Source organism: Monodelphis domestica, chromosome 3, assembly GCF_027887165.1.
Source record: "Monodelphis domestica isolate mMonDom1 chromosome 3, mMonDom1.pri, whole genome shotgun sequence".
Classification (NCBI taxonomy): Eukaryota; Metazoa; Chordata; class Mammalia; order Didelphimorphia; family Didelphidae; genus Monodelphis; species Monodelphis domestica.
The window spans coordinates 87,124,365-87,144,299 of NC_077229.1; the positions used below are offsets into that span (position 1 = coordinate 87,124,365).

At 38.2% G+C, this 19,935-nt stretch overlaps 1 protein-coding gene across 23 annotated transcripts in view; it reads right to left on the reverse strand.

Annotated features, from left to right (window-relative positions):
- PIP5K1C (phosphatidylinositol-4-phosphate 5-kinase type 1 gamma) overlaps positions 1–19,935 on the reverse strand; it is a 155,893-nt gene that overhangs the window by 25,571 nt on the left and 110,387 nt on the right. For all 23 annotated transcript variants that reach the window (XR_465760.2, XM_056822406.1, XM_007489162.3 and 20 more), the window contains 6 exons: positions 19,279–19,431; positions 14,473–14,772; positions 13,601–13,806; positions 8,923–9,006; positions 8,297–8,345; positions 1,736–1,820 (listed from right to left, as the gene is read on the reverse strand). Coding sequence is in view for 22 of the 23 variants with exons in the window: in XM_056822406.1 (XP_056678384.1) it covers positions 1,736–1,820; positions 8,297–8,345; positions 8,923–9,006; positions 13,601–13,806; positions 14,473–14,772; positions 19,279–19,431 (877 nt within the window). In the remaining variant the exon portion in view is untranslated. The remainder of the gene's footprint in view (positions 1–1,735; positions 1,821–8,296; positions 8,346–8,922; positions 9,007–13,600; positions 13,807–14,472; positions 14,773–19,278; positions 19,432–19,935) is intronic.

Sequence of the window (19,935 nt, forward strand, 5' to 3'; positions counted from 1 at the left end):
GGTACTGTACTAAGCACTTTTTGCAAATATGATCTCAGATGATCCTTATAATAACCCTACTAGGTAGGTGCTATTATTATCCCCATTGTGGAAACTGAGACAAACAGAGAAGGGATAGAAGAGAGAAATGTAATAGAGGTATAACTGATAAGCCTTGGCAACTGATTAAATATGGAAGGATGGTAAAGGAGAGAAGATGGTGGATGATGAGGCTGAGTCTAAAAACCTGTGCAGATGGTTGTACCTTAAACAGAAACTGGAGGCCTGAAAGAAGGGCAGATTCAGTGGGGAAGGAAGAGAAAAAATATAGTTTTAAATATATAGACTTTGAAATGCCTATGGCATATTTGGGTATAAATGTTCAGTAGAGAGCTGGTGATTTCAAGACGTGAGAAAGATTAGGGCTGGGTGTGTGATATGTGTGAAGGAAATTATTGAGGGGGACTTTGATCACAATAGATTGGGAGCTTTGGTGCTCCCTGTAGTCAGCAGGAAAAGCCAGCAACTGAGATAAGGGATCATGTGGCAGGAGGCAAGCCTGTTCTGTCCCCTGGGCAGCCCAAGCAAAGGAGGGGAGATTAATTGGTTCAGTAGGCATGGCATGTGAAAGTCAGTGGTCGAAGAGAAATTTTGATAAACTGAGGCATGACTAAATTTATTTCTCCGGACTTCCATGTTGGGGCAGACTGGGAGGACAGTGACATGGCTGCTGTGGAACAAAAGCCAAAAGTAGCAAGATAGATTAGGGTAAGAACTTCCCTAAGTAATCTATCTCCTCTTCGCTTTCATCCTTCTCCTTTCTGATAAAATAATAAAATCCAGTCGGTATCTCAATTTTAACTGTAACATAGATTTGGGAATCATCTGCATAGAGATGATCACTGAACTCATTAGGACTAATGAGACTGCTAAGAGAACAAGTGTATAGAGTACAGAAGTTTTAGGACAAGGCTTTTGGGGGCTGTCTATGGATAAGAAGCAGGACAAAGTTGATCTAAAAATTTAGACAGAAGTGATGGTAAGATAGATAGGAAGAAAAGCAAGATAAACTAGCACCCAAAAAGCCAAGAAATGAGAGAATGTCCAAGAAGAGTGAGAATTCAAGAAGGATGAGGGTCAAAAGGCCATTGGATTTTGTAAATGAGAGGTCAATGATAAATTGAAGGGTGACGGTGGAAGATAGATTGCAAGGGACTAGGAAATCCCTGAGAGATGAAGTGGTGGAGGTAAGTAGTATAGCTGAATTTCTCATGAAACTTTGTGGTGAAGGGAGAACTGATGGTAGCCTGAGGAGATGGCAATATTAAATGATCATAAAGGATGTAGGAGATTTGTGGATGTTTTTAGACAACAGGGAAAGAGCCAGTGGATAAGAAGCTCAAAGGTAAGTTAAAAGGGATGGTAAAAAGGGTAAGTTCTAGGAGGAGATAGGAGAAGACCACAAATGGAAAGACTAGTCTTGGCAAGGAATAGGGTCATCACTTTACATTATACAACCTGCCTTTTAAAATTGTGTTTTGTCATCTAATAGGACTCATTAGATTCCAAACTTTGTTTTTGTTACTCTTTTGTCCTCATTTTCTAGGGAACTACTTTTATGGGGGAAAAAAGGTTTTCCTTTGCCTCTGACATAAGATCTTTGCTTTCAAATTCTTCTTGTTTTTCTACTAAAACTTCTAGCCCTTGGTAAGGATCCAGACCTGTTGTCTTTAGCTACACACTGAGATATACTCACAGGAGCTCTTCCGAAAGACAGTGTTGCTCATGAACTTGAAAAATCTCTCAGCATAGAAGCTGGGGCGGTGCACAGAGACAGTGTCCTAGAAATGGAAATAAGCAGGGAATAATTCAAATTAAAAATTAAAGTGGAGGTGGGGTAGGCAAGATGTAGAAAAAAAATTGCTGAAAATATTCTTTACATTGTGGTAAATTAGAATAAGTTCTTGTTTCTAAGACTCTAGGTTTAAATCTCTGGTGTTATTTACGGTCTGTGTGAGCTAGGGTAAGTCATTTAATTTCCTTGTGCCTCCTTTTTATTATTTGTAAAATAAGTGGTGATAGAGAAGTGTTAGGGTGGTTTAGAGAAGCCCTATAAGTACCTTTCAGCTCTAAAGTCTATGATTCTATGATTGGAGTTCTTTTTCAATTGGCTAGCTCATTTGATTCTATCCTTGTCATATCTCTAATGCAAACTAATAAGTAAACTGCTCTAGTTTTTATAACACCCAGAGACTCTTGAGTGCATTCTGATTAGGTTTTCATCTTAAGGCAAATGATAGTGATTTCTGTGGCTCAAAGGATATCTACATTTTAGTGTTTATAATTAGCCTCATGATATAATCAGAAATACCCTTACCCTTCTTACCTGTAATTTTATTTGGGGGAAGAACTAGAGGGGAAAGGTCTTACGGCCCATAGTAACCAATGTTCAAGGATGAGATCATGTTTTAATTTTATATCTATTTTATGTCTCAAAGTCACCTCTACCAGTCATATACTATCTTCATGTTGCCTTCTATATCTCTGCTATTTCTTCTGGGGAGTTTAAACAAGAAATGTTATCAGAGGATTTTTCAGAGTTAGATGAGAACTCAGTTCAACATTCTAATTTTACAGAGGAGAAAAGTAAAATCTAGAAAAGAAAAACAACTTGTTCAAGATCATTCAGATAGTTAATGGCAAAGCTTTTCTTTAAAAGTTTTTTTTTTAACATTAATTTAAAAAGTTTTAGTTTCAAATTCTCTCCCCCTAGATCTTCTCCCACCCGTTGAGAAAGCAAACAATATACACATTATACATGTGAAGTCATGCAAAGCATTTTTCCATATTAGCTATGTTGTCCCCAACTCCAACACAAGAAGAATAAACAAAATGAGGAAAAAGGTAATGAGCTAATGGCAAAGTTTTAATGATAATTTAATTCTTCAAAAGGTGAAAAGACCAAGAAGGAAATGAAATGTCTCACCAATAAGAGCTGTTTGCTGGAATAGAAATGATGAGAATCTTGGGAAGGAAGTGACCACCTATTTTAGAATTTTTACTAGTGGAAAGAAAAACTGGTAATAATTCACAATGAATGCCAGATTTGGGGAGAGATTTCAAAGGGTTCTGCAGATATTGTGGACTAAAATTCTATAGGGAAAGCAATTAGAAGAAGGATCAGAAGCTCTCAAAAAGGAAATATACAGACATAGAGAAATAATTCCAATAAGATGTCTGAAGAGAACAAATGATAAAGAATTTACTGACTCAGATAAAAAAATACTTATGATGGAAACAAGGATAAAGAAGAAGCAATGAATACTAAAGTATGGACCAATTTTATAAGAATAGTATGAGGAATGCTAGAATTCAGAATCAATGAAGGCTGTTAAGGAAAGAGGGAAGATCAAAGAAAGGACAGGGCCATATCTGAAGGCAGAGGTGATAATGGATGTCAGACATAAATAAGAAAGAGTTACTTAACTTTTAATTTGTTTCTGTCTTCCCTGCCAAGGAGAATGATCTTTAGATTAGAAAGGATAAAAAAAATGGGTAAAAGCAAACTGATAGCTAATATAAGTAAGAAGACAGCATGTGGCTAGCCATCTATAATGAGTTCAAGCCACTTGAAAACAGATGAATTATGAGAATTGGTGGATTTGATGGCTAAGACACTGACAGATCACATAGGTGATGGATTGGATCAGGATCAGAGATAGACAAACATTGGTTTTATTCATTTATTTAAGTTAAGGGAATGAGGTCTATATACTATAGACCAGTGAGTTTGACTGATTTCTGGAAAAACAGTAAACTTTATTAGGGTGCTGATTAATAAAAATCCAGAAAAAGATACAGTTACCAAAGAACCATCCTGGATTCATTAAGAGAAGGTCATGTCAGATCAATATTATTTCCTTTCTAATGGGGTTGTTAGATTTGCACAAGTCAAGAAAATGCTGTAGATAGTGGGTAGACTTGGAACCAATTGAATGGCTAAACCTGAAAGTCGTTAATGGTTCAATGTAATATTGATCTGCAATAGAGGGTTTCAGGTTTGGCACCTGGATATTTAATATTTTTATAATAATTATGTAGAAAAATATATAGGTTACATATATATCAAATCCGTAACTATCACAAAGCTGGGAGGGATAGAAAATTTAATAGGATCATTTGGTTTTAACCTTGTATTCTAAAAATCAACTTCATAAGTCTAAACTGGAAGAGATAATATGATAAAAGAGAAGTTCATTTGAAAAAGATGAAAATATCTTTAGTCTGAATCAATAGTGATACCCTTTTTGATTTCATTGAAAAAAATAGTGTCCAGGAATAGAACTGTGAAAGTTTCATCACAGTTTGCTTTGGTTAGATTTTTGGAGTATTGTTGGGTTCAGCTATGGCTACCTTATTTTAAAAAGGACAATGCTAAATCAGAGAGCATCCCAAGTAAGTTACCAGAATGGTGAAAGGCCTTGAAATAATGTAATGTTAGCATGGGGTGAAGAAATTGGGGTTGTTACGTAGAGATAAGGAAAAACTGCAGGGGAAAGAGGAGGATTAGGTTTCTGCTCTCTGTCCCAAGAGGGCAGAATTAGAAACAATAGCTGGAAGTTACAAGGAGCCAATTTTAGGCTGACTAAAAGGAAAACTTCCTCACAATTAGAGATGGACACAAATGGAATGGGCTGCCTCAGGAGGTAGATTTCCCTTCACTGGAAACCTTCAAGCAAAGGCTCAATGACAGCGTACCAGGTATAAGAACTAAGGATTCTTAATCAGACTACTCTACAGTCTTTTGGACCCCAGTCTCCATGGTGAACTCAAGGGACATGACTTCTCCTGACACCAACTCTCAGACAATTAGAAATGTCCTTGTGATGTGGTGACACTCCACAGGGCCTGGGAAGTAGAAATTCCTTGCTGGATCCTCACTCTGTTTCTCAACTTAGAACAGTTCCAGTGCCCTGATAGGTCTGTCTCATTTTTCTAATTTCTCTAATATTTTTAAGGTTTCTAAAGCCCTATCCTTTAATAGCCAATACAAATATTACTTATTATCTACATTTTCTGATGAGGAAACAGAATGAAAGAGGTTAAATAAATTATGTGCGGTTACAGGGCTAGTAAGTACCAAAGCCAGGACTCATAGGACTCCTAGATTTGGCACTGGAAGGTACTTTAGAAATCATATAGTTCAAATCTCTCATTTTACCAATGAAGCAACTAATGTTAAGAGAGATAAACTGACATTCCTAAGGTCACAACCAGCAGCACAGTCAGGATTGGAATTCAGGTCCTTTGGTCAAGTCAAATCTAGGCAGCTTTTCACTATCTGAATGTGCCTTGAGATGCTATTTTCCTTTTCACATTCAATTCAACTGAACAGTTTCTGAGTACCTTCTGCATTTTGAAGTGTTATGCTAAGCTACAAAGACAAAATGAACCAAATGCTCTCAAGGAGACCATCTTATACAAACACAGAGTTGAGGGCAAAAGCATTAACAGGGGGCAGAAGGGAGGGGTCAGGGAAGGACCGAGGAGCTAGGCCTTGAAGGAAGACAAGGATTTTGAGAGGTGATAAGGAGGCTTGAGTGGAGGCTTGTGGAGTTATACAGAGTTGAAAGATGGAAGGCTAAGTTTAAGGAATAGCTCCCAGTCTGTTCGGATGGAACAGAGACAGCATGGAGGACACTAATAAAAGGGAGAAGAGAAAAGTAGGTGATAAACTATGGAGGATTTGGAACTCTACAGTGAGGGCTTGTATTTTGTTCTAGGCGCAAAATAATACTAAAGCAGACTTTGGAGCATGGGGGGGACATAGTCAAACGTGTGTATTCTGTACTTGTGAGTCTTCCATGGGCAAGAAATCTGTTTTATGCACTTCTGTACTCCTGTAAATTACTCAGTAACAGTGCAGGGTTACAAAGGGGTTGCCTTCAGGCTGTGATGCTCAGGGTCCCATGTACTGGAAAATGCTGTCTTTGCCAGCCTAGTGCTGATGTCTGAAATCATGCCATTGGAATTCATTCCTTTGTTCCATGATAAAGGGAAGTCACTGATATGTTCAAACCATGGCATTTATATACCAGTCACTGACCTCAAACACCTTACCTTTCTTACAGAATCTCGGGTTTAAATTTTTGGTCCACCCTGCTAGGTGAGCTTTGAACTTATTTTACCAGGAATCAAGTTTCCTCTTCAATTTGCAGCCATCTTCAAACCAAGCCACCTGCACTCCAGTTTTCTTAAATTCTCTATCCCCTTGAGAGCTCCTCTTTACGCACTGTCTTCCTCCAGTGGAATGTAAACTCCTTGAGGGATTTTTTTACTTTCTTGTATTTCCCCAGTAATAAACACAGCACTTTGCACAAAGTGCTTAATAACAGGCTTATCAGATTCATTATTCAAGAAAATAAAATCAGACTAGAAATCAAGAGACCAGTGTCCTAGTCTTAGCTCTGTCACTAGTATGACCTCAAATTCCCCTCTCTTGGGCTTGATTTTTTAATCTATAAAATGAAGTTAGACTTTATACTGTTAATATCCTATATCTGAGTTTTTAAATAATCAACTTAATAAGTACAAAAATGAGAGAAGCATTGCTCATATAGTTCATAAAAATTTTAGTGTACTGTACTCTCAATATGAGTCAACACTGAAACACATTAACCAAAAACTCCAGGGCTACTCTTAGAATGCATCAAGGGAAGTAGTGTCAATGACAGAAACTATTACCTTTGTTTCACTCTACTCTGCCCTGGTCAGACAACATTTGGGGTATTTTGTGGAATACAGGGCACCATATTTTAGGACAGATATTGCTAAGTTGGAGTGTCTGAAAGGAGGGCAACAAAGACAGTGAAAGGTATTGAGACTGTGCCATGGGAGGATCAATGAAAAGAACTGAGAGTAATGTGTCTAAAATAAAAAGAGGTTTTAATGCAGAACAAGATAAATTGTCTTCAAGTACTTAAAGGTCTGTCATGTAGAAGAGTTATTAGAGTTAAAAACAATTTTGGGGCAATGCAGAGAAACTGGTTTAAGGTCTTTATGAGAGAAGAGTTCCTGCAATCCTCATTTCTGGCCAGGTGATGTAATGGATAGTGCTGGACTTGGTGTCAGAAAGGCTTGAGTTTGAATCCTGCCTCAGACACACTGTGGGACCCTGGGATTTTTATTCAACCTCTCTGGATCTCAGTTTCCTCACCTACAAAATGACAGGGTTGGACATGGTGGCTTCTAGGGTCTCTTCAAGCTATAAATCTATAATGCAATAAACAGTCACAGTTGTGCAAAAGTAGAATGGGATGCCTCAAGGGATATAGTGTTCTCTTACTAGAGGTCTTCATGTGAAAGGTGATTACTTAATTAGGAATATTGTAGAGAGGGGTCTTGGTTAAATATAGGTTTGACTAGATGACCTCAGAAGGCCCTTCTGAGATCCTGTGACTTTATAACCTAATTTCTAATAATCTGTGAAAATATAAATATCATTGTAAGGGATAACTGATCAAGTAATAATCTGCTAGTCAATGACAACTTATTTTCAATTATCTTATGATCTAAGCATAGAATCTTAGAGTCTAAGAGTTAAAAGGGAATTTAGAGGGCATCCAGTTCAACCTCCCATACCATGCAGGAATACCCTTGACAACATTCTAGAGAGATGGTCTTCCAGACTGTTTTAATTCTCTAGTGATGGAGTTTGTTGACTCATAAAGAAGTCCATTCAATTTCTGGGCAGCTCGATAATTTTTTAGGAAGTTCATCTTTATATTGAGCCAACATCTGTTTCTCTGTAACTTCTCTCTTATTGGTTCCAGTTCTGCACTCTGGAGCAATATAGAAAAAGTCTGCTCCCTTTTCAACACAACCTTTATATGATATAGTTTCCAAACCACTCACTATCTTGGTTCCCCTACTTTGTGTGTCCTCTACTGGGTGAATACATCTCTTGAAATAAAACTTGTTTCCCTTCTTTGTCCAGCTCTTTTCAATATAGCTAGCTGAGAGCAAGTTTTGACTGGGGGAAAAGGCTAAGATAAGGATAAGCAGGCTTGAAGGATAGAGCTTTGTCAGTTTGGGGAAGCATGAATGATTGGACTTGTGAAGCCACTGAAAGAAGTGAGCTATCATAAATGAGTAAAAGGAAACTGGAAATAGAAGGAGCCAAGATTTACCTACAGTGAGAGGTTGTCTTGGATGCTCTAAGCTAAAGAGCAAATTAAGATGGAGCAGAGATCCTAAACCCAAAGGCCCAGGACATACTGTCACCTGTGTTACCAAGATGAGTTTCCTGTAAACTCACCCCATCATGAACAAGAGCCTTCCAAGTGTGCTCCAGCTTCTTGATGAATCTATAGAAAAATCATTAATGATATCAGAGAAATACAGTGGAGATACACAGACCTTTATACCAGTTATCTCCCAGATACAAAGCATCTCTACTATTTCTTATTGTTTACAAAGCTTGGCTCAGGCCAAGATTGATGTTTCTCTTGGATGACACCTAAGGAAATTTTTACTGGCATCAACCCATTTCTTGGGCTGCTATGAGTTGGTCTGCGCTGGCATGGCATCTATCACTCCTCTATACCCCCTCACTCTTGACTTCCTTACTAGATCTGATATATAGTCATCACTGTCTCATTTGTTCTCTCTCAACACCAAATGAGGTTTCCTTTTTACCTCTCTTGGGCTGCTTTTTTTGAAGGTTTGTCTACTCTTGTTTTAGAGTCCCAGAAGGAAGATCATTATGGTACATAGAAGGATATGAATTTGGAAAATTATCTGGTTCTTAAAAATGCTAATAAATAAAAAGAAAGCCTAAGCATGAATCTGATTTACAGTCTAATCAGAAAACTTCATCCCTAGCATGTGGATTTGATTTGACCCAGTAAAGAAATTCACAGAAACCTGAGCCCTACCACTTACCTGTATGATTGTAGGATGTCAATTATTCCTATATGCAGAAGTAGACGTTCTCCTCGGCCATTCACTGCTGGGATCCCACCCATCCTGGAGAAAGAAGTGCGTATGTTATCAGTGGCTACCCCAGCATTAGAGTTCTAGTAAAAAGGTTTCAAGAATAGTTACAAGCCAGAGAGCTGCATTTATGGAAATTGACTTCCCTCTTGGGACATAATGCCAAAGAAGACAGGAGGTTTAGGAGCTGAATAACTGAAGTCAGATCTGGAAAGTACTCCATTTCCCCTTACCAGAGCTATCTGTCAAATAATAAGTCTCTGGGAAAGTAAAGATTCTACCAGCAGGAAAGGAGAAGACGGAGGATAAATTTACCTAAGGCGTTTTGGGTCCACTAAGCCTCAGGAGATTTGAGTGTGCCTATTAATCTGTTGGATTCCAGATTCCTCATGCTCTACCACAAATGACTTTCCTGACATCATTTTATCATTTTCTACTAGGCTTTCCAAAGTGGGGCCCTATTCTGTTTGGTCACCATAATAGCCCAGTGCCTGGGCAGGCGCTGTTCATGTTTGACCGATGAAGAAATTGATACTCGATGAGGGTAAAGTCCAAGGTCACATAGCTAGTAAGTAATAGAGCAGAGATTCTTGAGAACCTTAGGTTAAAGGTAAGGAAACTGTGGCTTGGGATGATAGTGATTTATTCAATGACTATATATGTATCTTTCACACACACATGCTATAAAATGAGTTTATTTTCTATAAGTGTTCCAGAATCAGTCTTATCTTTATAATTACACTGTAGTTTTCTGACCAGTGATGGGCAGACTACATTCATCCTAGAAACTAAGGGATATACTTAAGGTCCTTTCCCTTCTATCAGAATTATAACCTTGTTGGCCAGTTTAGCCAAAGATGGGAGGGGTTTAATTTGTGATTTATTCCTCCAAAGAACATGATCATGAGCAAATTTCCCAGTTGCCCAAATGTGTCAGATCCTAGTTAAGTTGGTTACTGCTGGCTAAGATACTGCTGTCCCTATTGGTAGTACAAACACAACACACTACAAACACTACAATGTTAGTTGGTGTCCATAATCAGTGGTTTAAGATTGTTCTGGAAACTGGAGTCAGCCAAGCTCACATCACACACAAGTGACCCCATGCACTGTAGTCCTCAGTTCTCACCTGTGACTCTGTTATTCTCTTACTGGAGGTCTGCAACTGGCCCAAACCCTAAAAATGCCAAGACAGTCTAAAGACCAAGATATAGTACCTCTGGGGGATCCCCCCACATAGCAATTTCTGGTCCTGGTGGGATTTTAGTTAAAGCTTAAATGAACAGATCTAGGTTTCTAACACTATAGTCAATACATTAGGTAGAACAGATGACACTTTTTAGATATATTAGGGAAATGCCAGCTGGCTTAGAGAACAGACTTTTATTCTTTGCCAATTAGAAAGAAGAATCTCAGTTCATATATTCTTCCAGAACTCAAGAACCAAGCAAGATGAAGTCCAAATTCCTTAGTCTTGTATTCAAAGTTCCTCCACAATCTGATCCCAACCTGCCTTTCCAGTCTGATCTTCTATTCTCTGTAAGAATTTCTGCTCTAGCCAGTGGTCTCCCCATTGTTACTCCAACAAGCTCTTCTAATCTTTATACTTTTGTTAACACCACTCCGCCTGTGTGTAACGTCTGCTTTTCTTTTCCTCCTAATAATCCAAATCCTTTAAAGCTCAGGTCAACTCCCATGACAGTATAACACTTTCCCTGACCATCTTAGCCCATATTGGTTTCTTTCTCTTCTAAGATCCTATAGCAAAATCAAATAGCTATGTGAGATCATAACTCTGTGAAGGAAATGAAAAGCAATTCCCTGGGAACATATAACATTGAGTCTACCTGAGACCTCATGACAGTCTATAATATTCATATGATGGTGAACTTTATTTTGCTCTTGTTTATTATATTGTTTTGTGTGTATAAGAATTTGATTCTTGTATTTGTTATTTAATTTCATGAACATAAGTCCTATACTACCTACTAGACTGTAAGCTCCCTAAGGGCAGATGGCCTTGAGAGTCAAGACTTTGTCCTCACTCTTTCCTATATTCATCTGTTATGAAATCCTGACAATTCTATATTAGCAGAATCTCCATTCCTAGCAAAAGTCCTCATTAGGCTCCACCTAAGCCTACTGTCATAGTGTCCTAACAGATCCTCCTTTCTCTACTCCTTTAAACACTGTTCACTTGCTATGGGAACAAGATTTCTCACATACAGATCTCATCATGTAAGTGGTTCTCAATTCCACACTGAGAAATAATTTGCCTATTACAAATTTTTTGACTCAAGGATCAAAAAATTCTTTGGTGGGATTAATCTCACTATTAATACAGATTATAATTCCATATATAGGTATGTATGTATATATGTTTATGCACACACATATATAATTTTTTTTCTAAAAACCCTTACCTTCTTCCTTGGAATCAAATTGATTCCAAGGCAGAAGAGTGGTAAGGGCTGGCAACTGGGGTTAAGTGACTTGCTCAGGGCCACACAGCTAGGCTTGAGCTAGATTTGAATCCGAGATCTTTTATCTCCAGGCCTGGCTCTTTATCCACTGAGCCACCTAGCTGCCCCTTGTAATTTCTTTGTAACTCATGATACTTCTGTAACTTAGATGGGTATCTTGGAGCTGTTGTGACTGAAAAATTTATACTCTTGTAGTCAACTAGGTGATGAATCTCTGAAGTTTTCAGAAATAGTTTCCCAAATATTATTCTGATATGCAGGAGATATTTAAGACAGAGAATAAGACCTCCATTACATTTGATAGATGCTATAGAAAGGATGTATTTCCATACATGGATAAGAATCACATGAAATGAGAAAATATATGTAAGGAGAAGGAATGTGATTTCCACCCTCCAGTTCAGTTGATGTACTCACAGAAAGCCTAGAATGTAACCACAAGGTGTTAATGAGGTGTTAAATTAACTGTAAAGAAGGAAACAGATGTGATTGGCTGAGTAAACAAATTGGTCATGACTTAGGGGGCTTTAAATAGCTAAACTCTGGATGAATTTTAGGGTTAGGGTTTGAGAGGAGAGATTGTAAGTTGGGAATTGCCTGTGTATTAGACTCATGCAGGAAAGAAAAAAAAAACTATTTCATTGTCTATATAATCTAAAGGGAAGCTAACGGATCAGCAGAAGCTATCTCTAGGGGGGAGCAGAGAAGTAAATTCTAGATCAACACAGAGAAACAGTGAGTCACCCAAAAGAGGAGGCAGTTTTAAGGAGTGCATTCCCCTGGCAACAAGAAAGGAGTAGACCCTGGGAACTCAGCTGAGCAACCTGCTGAGCAGATACTGAACTCAAGGTTCTGTATAGGCTCTTTCTGTAAAGAAGAAAGAATTGTTCCCAAGTCTTTTAGTACTATGAGTTGTGAGTTGTCTTTGCCATATGTGTGTCCTATATATCTGCTTTACAAATTGTACTCTCTTCTGAAGTATGTATTTGTGGGGAAGTGTGCCCAATATAATGGAAGGGGGATATTTTGTAAGTACTATTCTTACTCTGTCTTCTGAATAAATGATTTTTCTAAGACCAAACTGAGTCTACTGGATGACTATTAACGGGAAGCATGCTGGTAGGTGCTTCTATCCAAAAGATTTAGGGGCAAAGACTCACAGGTTATCCATTAGCTTGTATGGGATTAACAATCTCTCTGGAGGTTCAAGGTGCTAAGTATTATACCAGAGGGAACATTAAATATACATGGTTTAGGATCAGTGGAGGAAGTACACAAGAATTAATGAAATCATGGAGCCATCAAAGAACGGAAATTAGCAAGTGATATAATCTACATCTTCTACCCTCTCTGTCTTGCAATTATGCTGAATTTTACCATCTCTGTACCTTTATACTCATGTAATTACTTATTCCTGGAATATTCTCCCTCCTCCATTGCTGGTTGTTCAATTTCTATACATATTTTAAAGCCCAACTCACACTAACATATCCTTTGTGTAACTTTCCTTGACCCTTCTTCTCTTCTGCTCAGACCTTTCTGCTCAGTCCCTGCATAGCTATTTTGTTTTGCAATTTCCTAAATCACCTGTCTTTCATTATTGTATATTATGATTATTTGTATGTCTTATTCCTAATTCTATACTAAACTTCACAAGGACAGAGATTGTTTTATCTAAATGCTGTATTTCTCCAAAACTATCCTAATATTCTGTCCAGAGTGTTTAAAAAATGTTTTCTGAACTAATGTTGAATGAGTTAGTAGGGAGAAGATCTTATTCATCTCTATATCCTCCTAGTGTTGTATGTGGGCTATACATAAGATACCAATAATTTATTTAATAAAGGCTATAGCTCTAATTTGGACCAAATTATTGGACCATTAAATGGAGAGCAGTCCTTTTCCCACTGATGTCACTCTTGAACTGCTTTTGGAATGTCAAGGAGAGCAGGGGGAAGGTAAAGCATGTTTTCTACCTTCACCCCAATATAATGATATCATTCCTGTGGCAGAAGCAGGAATGAGGCAGTGACAGATTACAAAGTAGATAGAGAGGAGAGGTGACCAGGTGACTGTTCTACAAGTTAACCCCAGAGAAAGTCTTCAAGGCTGTTCAGTGGACCTTGGCAAAATCTGTCACTTACGTGTCATCGGTGTCTATAGATTCCCCCCGGGCAGCCCCACCCTGGATAGACTCCATAGCTGTAGAGTAGAGTGCCTTCTGGCCAACTGGACGCTTCTCATCAGATGTGCTCTGGGCTCCCTCTGTTTGCTTTTCCCGTTCCTGCTGGTCAATGTTATGTACTCCCAGCAATAGGCTGTAGTCCATGATCTTAAAACTCTCCAAAACCTATAGGACAACAAAATAAAAAAATAAGAGACACACCAACTCAATTCCTCACAACCCCCAAATCAGGTCAGACCTAGCCAGATTCAATCTGTCTTCTTGATCTCTCATCATTCAAACCCTGTAAACTCTTAGTTATCTTGGTTTTGTACTACTACTAAACAAACTAAACTACTACTAAACAAAACTGAACTTAATTCCACTCTGCAACCTCAGATGATATACTTTATCTTTTTGCAAGATTGTTTCTAAGGGGTCTTGGTTAATACTGTAAAGTATTCTCATAAGAGGCCATCCAGTCCTCTATGCAAGTAAGTCCCCAGTTTTAAATTCCTATTCTTAAAAAATCTAGCAAATCTATGAACCTGTTGCTTAGTAATGTATCCGAGAAACCCTAGTATTCTGAAATTCTTGGCACTAGATTTGTATGATTCATCCTTATAAAATCAGGGTCTGTGCAATCTCATTTTCCTGTGTAGGCCAATGCTACTACCTTCTTTCATGGAATTAGGGTTCATAGGATATTTCCCTTTCTTGCCAGGGCTGAGGTTTTCCATGATATTACTCTCCCTGGAACAGAGTCAGTATCTCTTCTCCTACTCCCCCCAGGACCAGTGTGACTCACTCCTATTCATATAAACTTATCCTCTTAGGGGTTGTTCCCCTTACCAAACAGTCTCTCTGTAAAGTTTTCACCAGTGCAGTAAAAGTGTCAGCATCTAACATCAGCCCTTCAGGCATATCCTGCATAAAGTCAAGGTCCTTATACGTGGGGATGGACTTCTCCTTTTCTTTCTTGCTTGCCCGTCGCTTGTATGTAGAGCCCTTTAAATCAAACTTGAGGTGCATCTTTACTACACGGGGAAGGATATTGTTCATTACCACCACCCGGATGTTCTTCCCTCCAGACTGAACACAGTATAGCCCATAAAACTTAGGCAGAAGGGTTCTGGGATTCTGGTTTAAATTCTGGAAGAAAAAAAAATCATACTGTTAAAAGGAAGTGAAAAACAATGGGACATGAAACCCTCAGTTCAAAACTGTGTGATTCTGGGCAAGTCAGTTAAACTTTCTCAGCTTCAGTTCCCTCATCTTTTAAAGTGGGGTTAATATTAGCACTTGTCTTAAGAGGGTCAAATGAGATAACTTAGTGAATTGCTTTCTAAATCACTTAAATTACTATATAAATACTAGCTATTGTTATTATTCCCAACACCAAACTGGAATCCAATAGAGGATATAGATATTTAATATGATCCTCTCTAAACACGTGATTCTAAATGCAAATTTCCATTGTTTTAAATGTAATAAACTTGATCGTGCTTGGTCTTAAGATAGTAATTTTGGTTTGTTGGTCCTGTTCTGGGAAATCACAGGAATTGAATGGGACATGGGAGGTCATTTAGCCCGGAGGTATCAAACACTTAAATGAGTTCCACAATACTGCTAAACAGGGAACTTTATGTACAATTTAGTGGCCCCTGTCTCTTTTTGAGTTTAATACCACTGATCTCACCCTCTTCTTCCATGGAAAAGAAGAAGTCCTTTTACAGTGTCTCTGACAGGTGGTCCATCAGCCTCAACTTGAATATCCCATGAAATGAAGAGGAGCCTGTGATAATTCATGAGTCTGTTGTGCTATTGTTAAACTCCCCAATAAAGAAGATTAAAGCATTTTAAAATGGGAAGCAGCCTATTCTAGGAGAGAGAATATGAGTCTTGGAGTCAGGAGACTTGGAATGGAGTTCCAATGGATACTTCCTAGGGGCTGGACCTTGAGCTGAGCTTCTCTGACTGACTGACTCTCTCTCTCTCTCTCTCTCTCTCTCTCTCTCTCTCTCTCTCTCTCTCTCTCTCTCCATATATATATATATATATATATACACACACACACACATATATATGTATATATAAAATGGAGTTTGCTCACATATTAGTTACCCTCAATCTACAACACTGTTGTAAAGTGTTTTTAAGTTTAAGTTTAAGTTAAACCTGATAGAAATGGGAATTACTGCTAGGAGTAATACATAAGTACTTTTGTTTTACTGTAAGGTTCTCTAGCTAAAGTTGTCATAATGGTAACAGCAGCTTGAATTATGCATCAAATATCTTTTATACCTTATCTGAACCTCGTAAAAATTGTGCAAGGCAGATAGTGGATTGCTGTTATCTCCTTAGTTAACTGAGGCTTAGAGGAATAGAGGGTTATACAGTTAGTATATAACAAAGTTTGGGATTCCAAGTCTGGAGCTCTTTCCAGTACAGGAAGGTATTTTCTTAGGCTGCTTGAAGGATGACTTCTAGCTTTTCTTCTCTTATCTTCTTGTCCTTAGTCTTCCAGTTTCTCTCTCTCTTTAATTTTAAACATTTTAGCTCTTCAGACATAAAGATTTCAGTTGACATTTCTGGACAAGGCCAAAAACCGAATTAAGAGTTTATCCCCACTGAGAAAGAATCAAGCCATCTACCAGGCATTTCCCTAAGGTGATTTAAAGTACTATCCCACTAGGATAGGCTTTAGACTGAAAGTCTTTATCAGATCAGGTTTTGGGAAAACAAGAAGGTTCCTGCAGTAGGTCAAGGAATAAAAGAATATGTCAACTCCAATGAATCAGAGGGAAAAGCAGATCTCATCCAAATTTTATAATCTTTGTTCTTTCTTTATTAAATCCTTTAAAAGATGGATTATCTGATCCTTATAGCACTGCAGCTACAACTGGAAGCCTTGGTCTATTTACAGTCAACTTCCTTGGCCTCTGGTCACCTGACACCTGAGCAGAATTTCAAAGAGATATTTCTTTCTTTCTTTCTTTTTTTTAAACCCATACCTTCCGTCTTGGAATCAATGCTGTGTATTAGTTCCAAGGCAGAAGAGTGGTAAGGGCTGGGCAATGGGGGTCAAGTGACTTGCCCAGGGTCACACAGCTGGGAAGTGTCTGAGGCCAGATTCAAACCTAGGACCTCCTGTCTCTAAGCCCAGTTCTCAATCCACTGGGCTACCCAGTTGCCCCCTCAAGCAGATATTTCAAACAGATAATGCAACAATTAGCATAAAACAACTATCTTTAGCTGTTTTCTAGCAATAGCAAAAGTCTATGTATACACCCACAGAAAGCAGAGGTCTATGCTCTGGTTTCCATTAAGGATATGGGCCACTGGGAAGAGTAGCAAAGGTTCCTTATCCAAGTGAATGAGAATGGGGTTCACTTTTGGATACTACATTTTTAATATGCACAATGATAAGCTTGTTTGGTTTTAGAAGAACACTGCCAGGACAGAGAGTGTATTAGCAGTTAGCTATCAAGGAAATGGGAATGTTTAAACTAAGAAAGAGAAAACCAAGGAAATTATAGTTGTTTTCAAATATTTAAAGAGCTAGCAGGAAAAAAATAAATTTCTTCTACTTGGACCCAATGAGGGGGAAGGATAATGAAAGGACCCAGATTTTGGCTTAAGAGATGTTATATTTTCTTTATTACATATGCCTAATAATGGAATCAGTAACTTGAGGTTATGAGGTTCAAGTGTCCCACATAACTAATGTCAGAGCATGCAGGTGACTAGGTGGCTTTGGAGGTTCTTTCTAACCCTAATGATTCTTAAGTCACTTCTCCAATTAAACTTCAACATGCAAATTAATAGTCAAGTCAGAAATAGATCTGAGAGGAAAACTTTTAAACAAAAATAGAAACTATGACTCTATCAAGTGACATGTCAATTTCTTCACACATTTCCTCAGAACAAAGGAAAATATGTAGGCTAGTGAGCATTTTTGCACATCTGAAGCCTCTTGATTTTTATCTAACACAGCTGGTTTGACCCTGCCAAGAACTTCAACATGTTTGGTTATATGCAAAATTAGATTTGTGGAATGCTTATTTGCTCTGAAGAGGAACATTTCAGAATTGACTATGCCCCTGCAGACCCTCCCCTCCAATTTCCCTCTGTAATCAGAATGATTATGGTTGCCATCTCACCTATTTTACCTCTATTGCCCAACACACTGTCCTTTTTTTGGGGTAGGAAGCCTTGTTGTGATGAGCTATGTAGACCCTGAGATGTAGAGTTCTAGTTAGGTCAAATAGTACAGGAATGCCCTGTATATATGTTCTCTGCTTGAACATTCCCACTGCTCAGGAAGCCTCTAATTTTTGAGGTCTCTAATTTAATGAGGCTCTCATTATTGGCATGCCTAAGGAAGACAGTTTAAGTTTTTGAGTGACACTTTCAACTTAGTACAGGCCTCCGGCTGAGATCATTCTATTAAAGAGAGGGCTGGGACAAATGGATATGTTTCTTTCGTTGGTTGGAGGACAGAATAAGAGAATGTTACCATTAAAAAGGTCATTGGGGACGATCTATAGTTTCTCCTTCTTCTCCTTTTACAGATAAAGTAACCAAGGAGGGAAGTGACACACAATGATTTTGGAATACAGGCTGGTTTAGAGTTCAGGGGTCCTTTGCTTTATTCACTGGAGCATTCTGCCTTCCAGTTTTTCTCTTTTATTTTAAAACATTTTAGATTTAATTTTCAGGTCTACATTTTCTCCCCCTCCTATCTTTTCCCCTCCTCCCACTGAGAAAGCAAGAAAAACAAAACCCATTACAAACATGTATAGGCAAATAAAAACAATTCTGGCATTGCCACATCCACTCTCTTCCTCTTGACCCCAACAAATATACCTCAGTTTGCCCTCTGAGTACCTTATCTTTGACTAGGCAGAGGTGGGTAGCATGTTTCATCTTGAGTCTTCTGGAATTGTGGTTGGTTATTATATTTTAGTTGTTTATCTTTACAATATTGTTATTACAATAAATTGTTCTTCTGGTTCTGCTTACTTCATTCTGCCATCAGTTCATGCAAGTCTTCCCAGGTTTCTCTGAAACCAGTGTCTTTATAATTTCTATAGCACAATAGTATTCCATCACATATAGATATCGCAACTTATTTAGTCATTCCTCACTGAATGGGTACTCTCTATCCCTGTTAGTTTCCAACTATTTGTCACAAAAAAAGGTGATATGAATATTTTTGCACATGTGGATCTTTTCTTTTTTATTTGGTATGTTTGGGATATGGGCAAGTAGCAGTCAGAGGGTATATATAGTTTTTATTAGTTTTTGGAGGTACAATTTCAAATCTCTTTCCAGAGTGGCTGGGCCAGTTCACAACTTCACCAGCATTGTACACTAATACACCTGTTTTCCCACAGCTCCTCCAACATTTGCCATTTTCAATTTTTTCCTTCACCTTTGGCAATCTGATAGATATGAGGTAGTACCTCAGTTGTTTTAATGTGCATTTCTCTAATTATTAGTGCTTTAGAACATTTTTTGGTATGGCTATGGATACTTTCCCAGCTTCTCTCTTGTCCCCAGTAGGCTTCAAACTCAAACTTTAAGTACTCAGCAATCATTTACTATTGCTACTACTAATGACTGAGAAAAGGGGTGGGGGGAAGCTGCACGTACCATGTAATAGCCAGGAAGCAGCTTCTGCAGGAACTCTGCTTCCTTGTGCATCACAGTCTTAATGATGAACTCATCGTCACTAGTGACATAGAAGAGGGAGCCACTGGCACCTGGGTTGGAAAGTTCAATCAGTGGTTCATTGCACAAGGAATACTAGGAAACAAAGAGAAAAAAAAATGGAAAGATTAAAGGTGGCAGGACTGGAAGGAAAACCCGGTAGATGATAATAGTGCAAATGAGAGAAATGGGTATACTCCATATGAAGTTGGCGGACCCTGTAAAAAAAAACAGTGCTTAAAATTCTAAAAAGTAAATATTTTACTTGAGTTTTAAGGTGCTAAAACAAGTGATAATAAACATTGTTTTAATTACTTTATTAATATACCTTTTATATATATGAACACACATATATGTGTGCACGTATGCTCACACACACGTGTATACCACATTTTCTCAGAGTTGGAAGAGTTCTCAGAAATCATTTCAGATCAGCCTTGCACTAAAATCTCACTGCAGTGTCTTAACACAGTATCCAGCTGAATCTGGATTCCTGAAGGCTCTACTAGAAGAGTCTACTGCTCGAGTATCAGTCTAAGTTTGGAAAGGTTCATAGAAACAAATTATTGGCTACAGCAATTCTTGAAATGTTTATAAAAG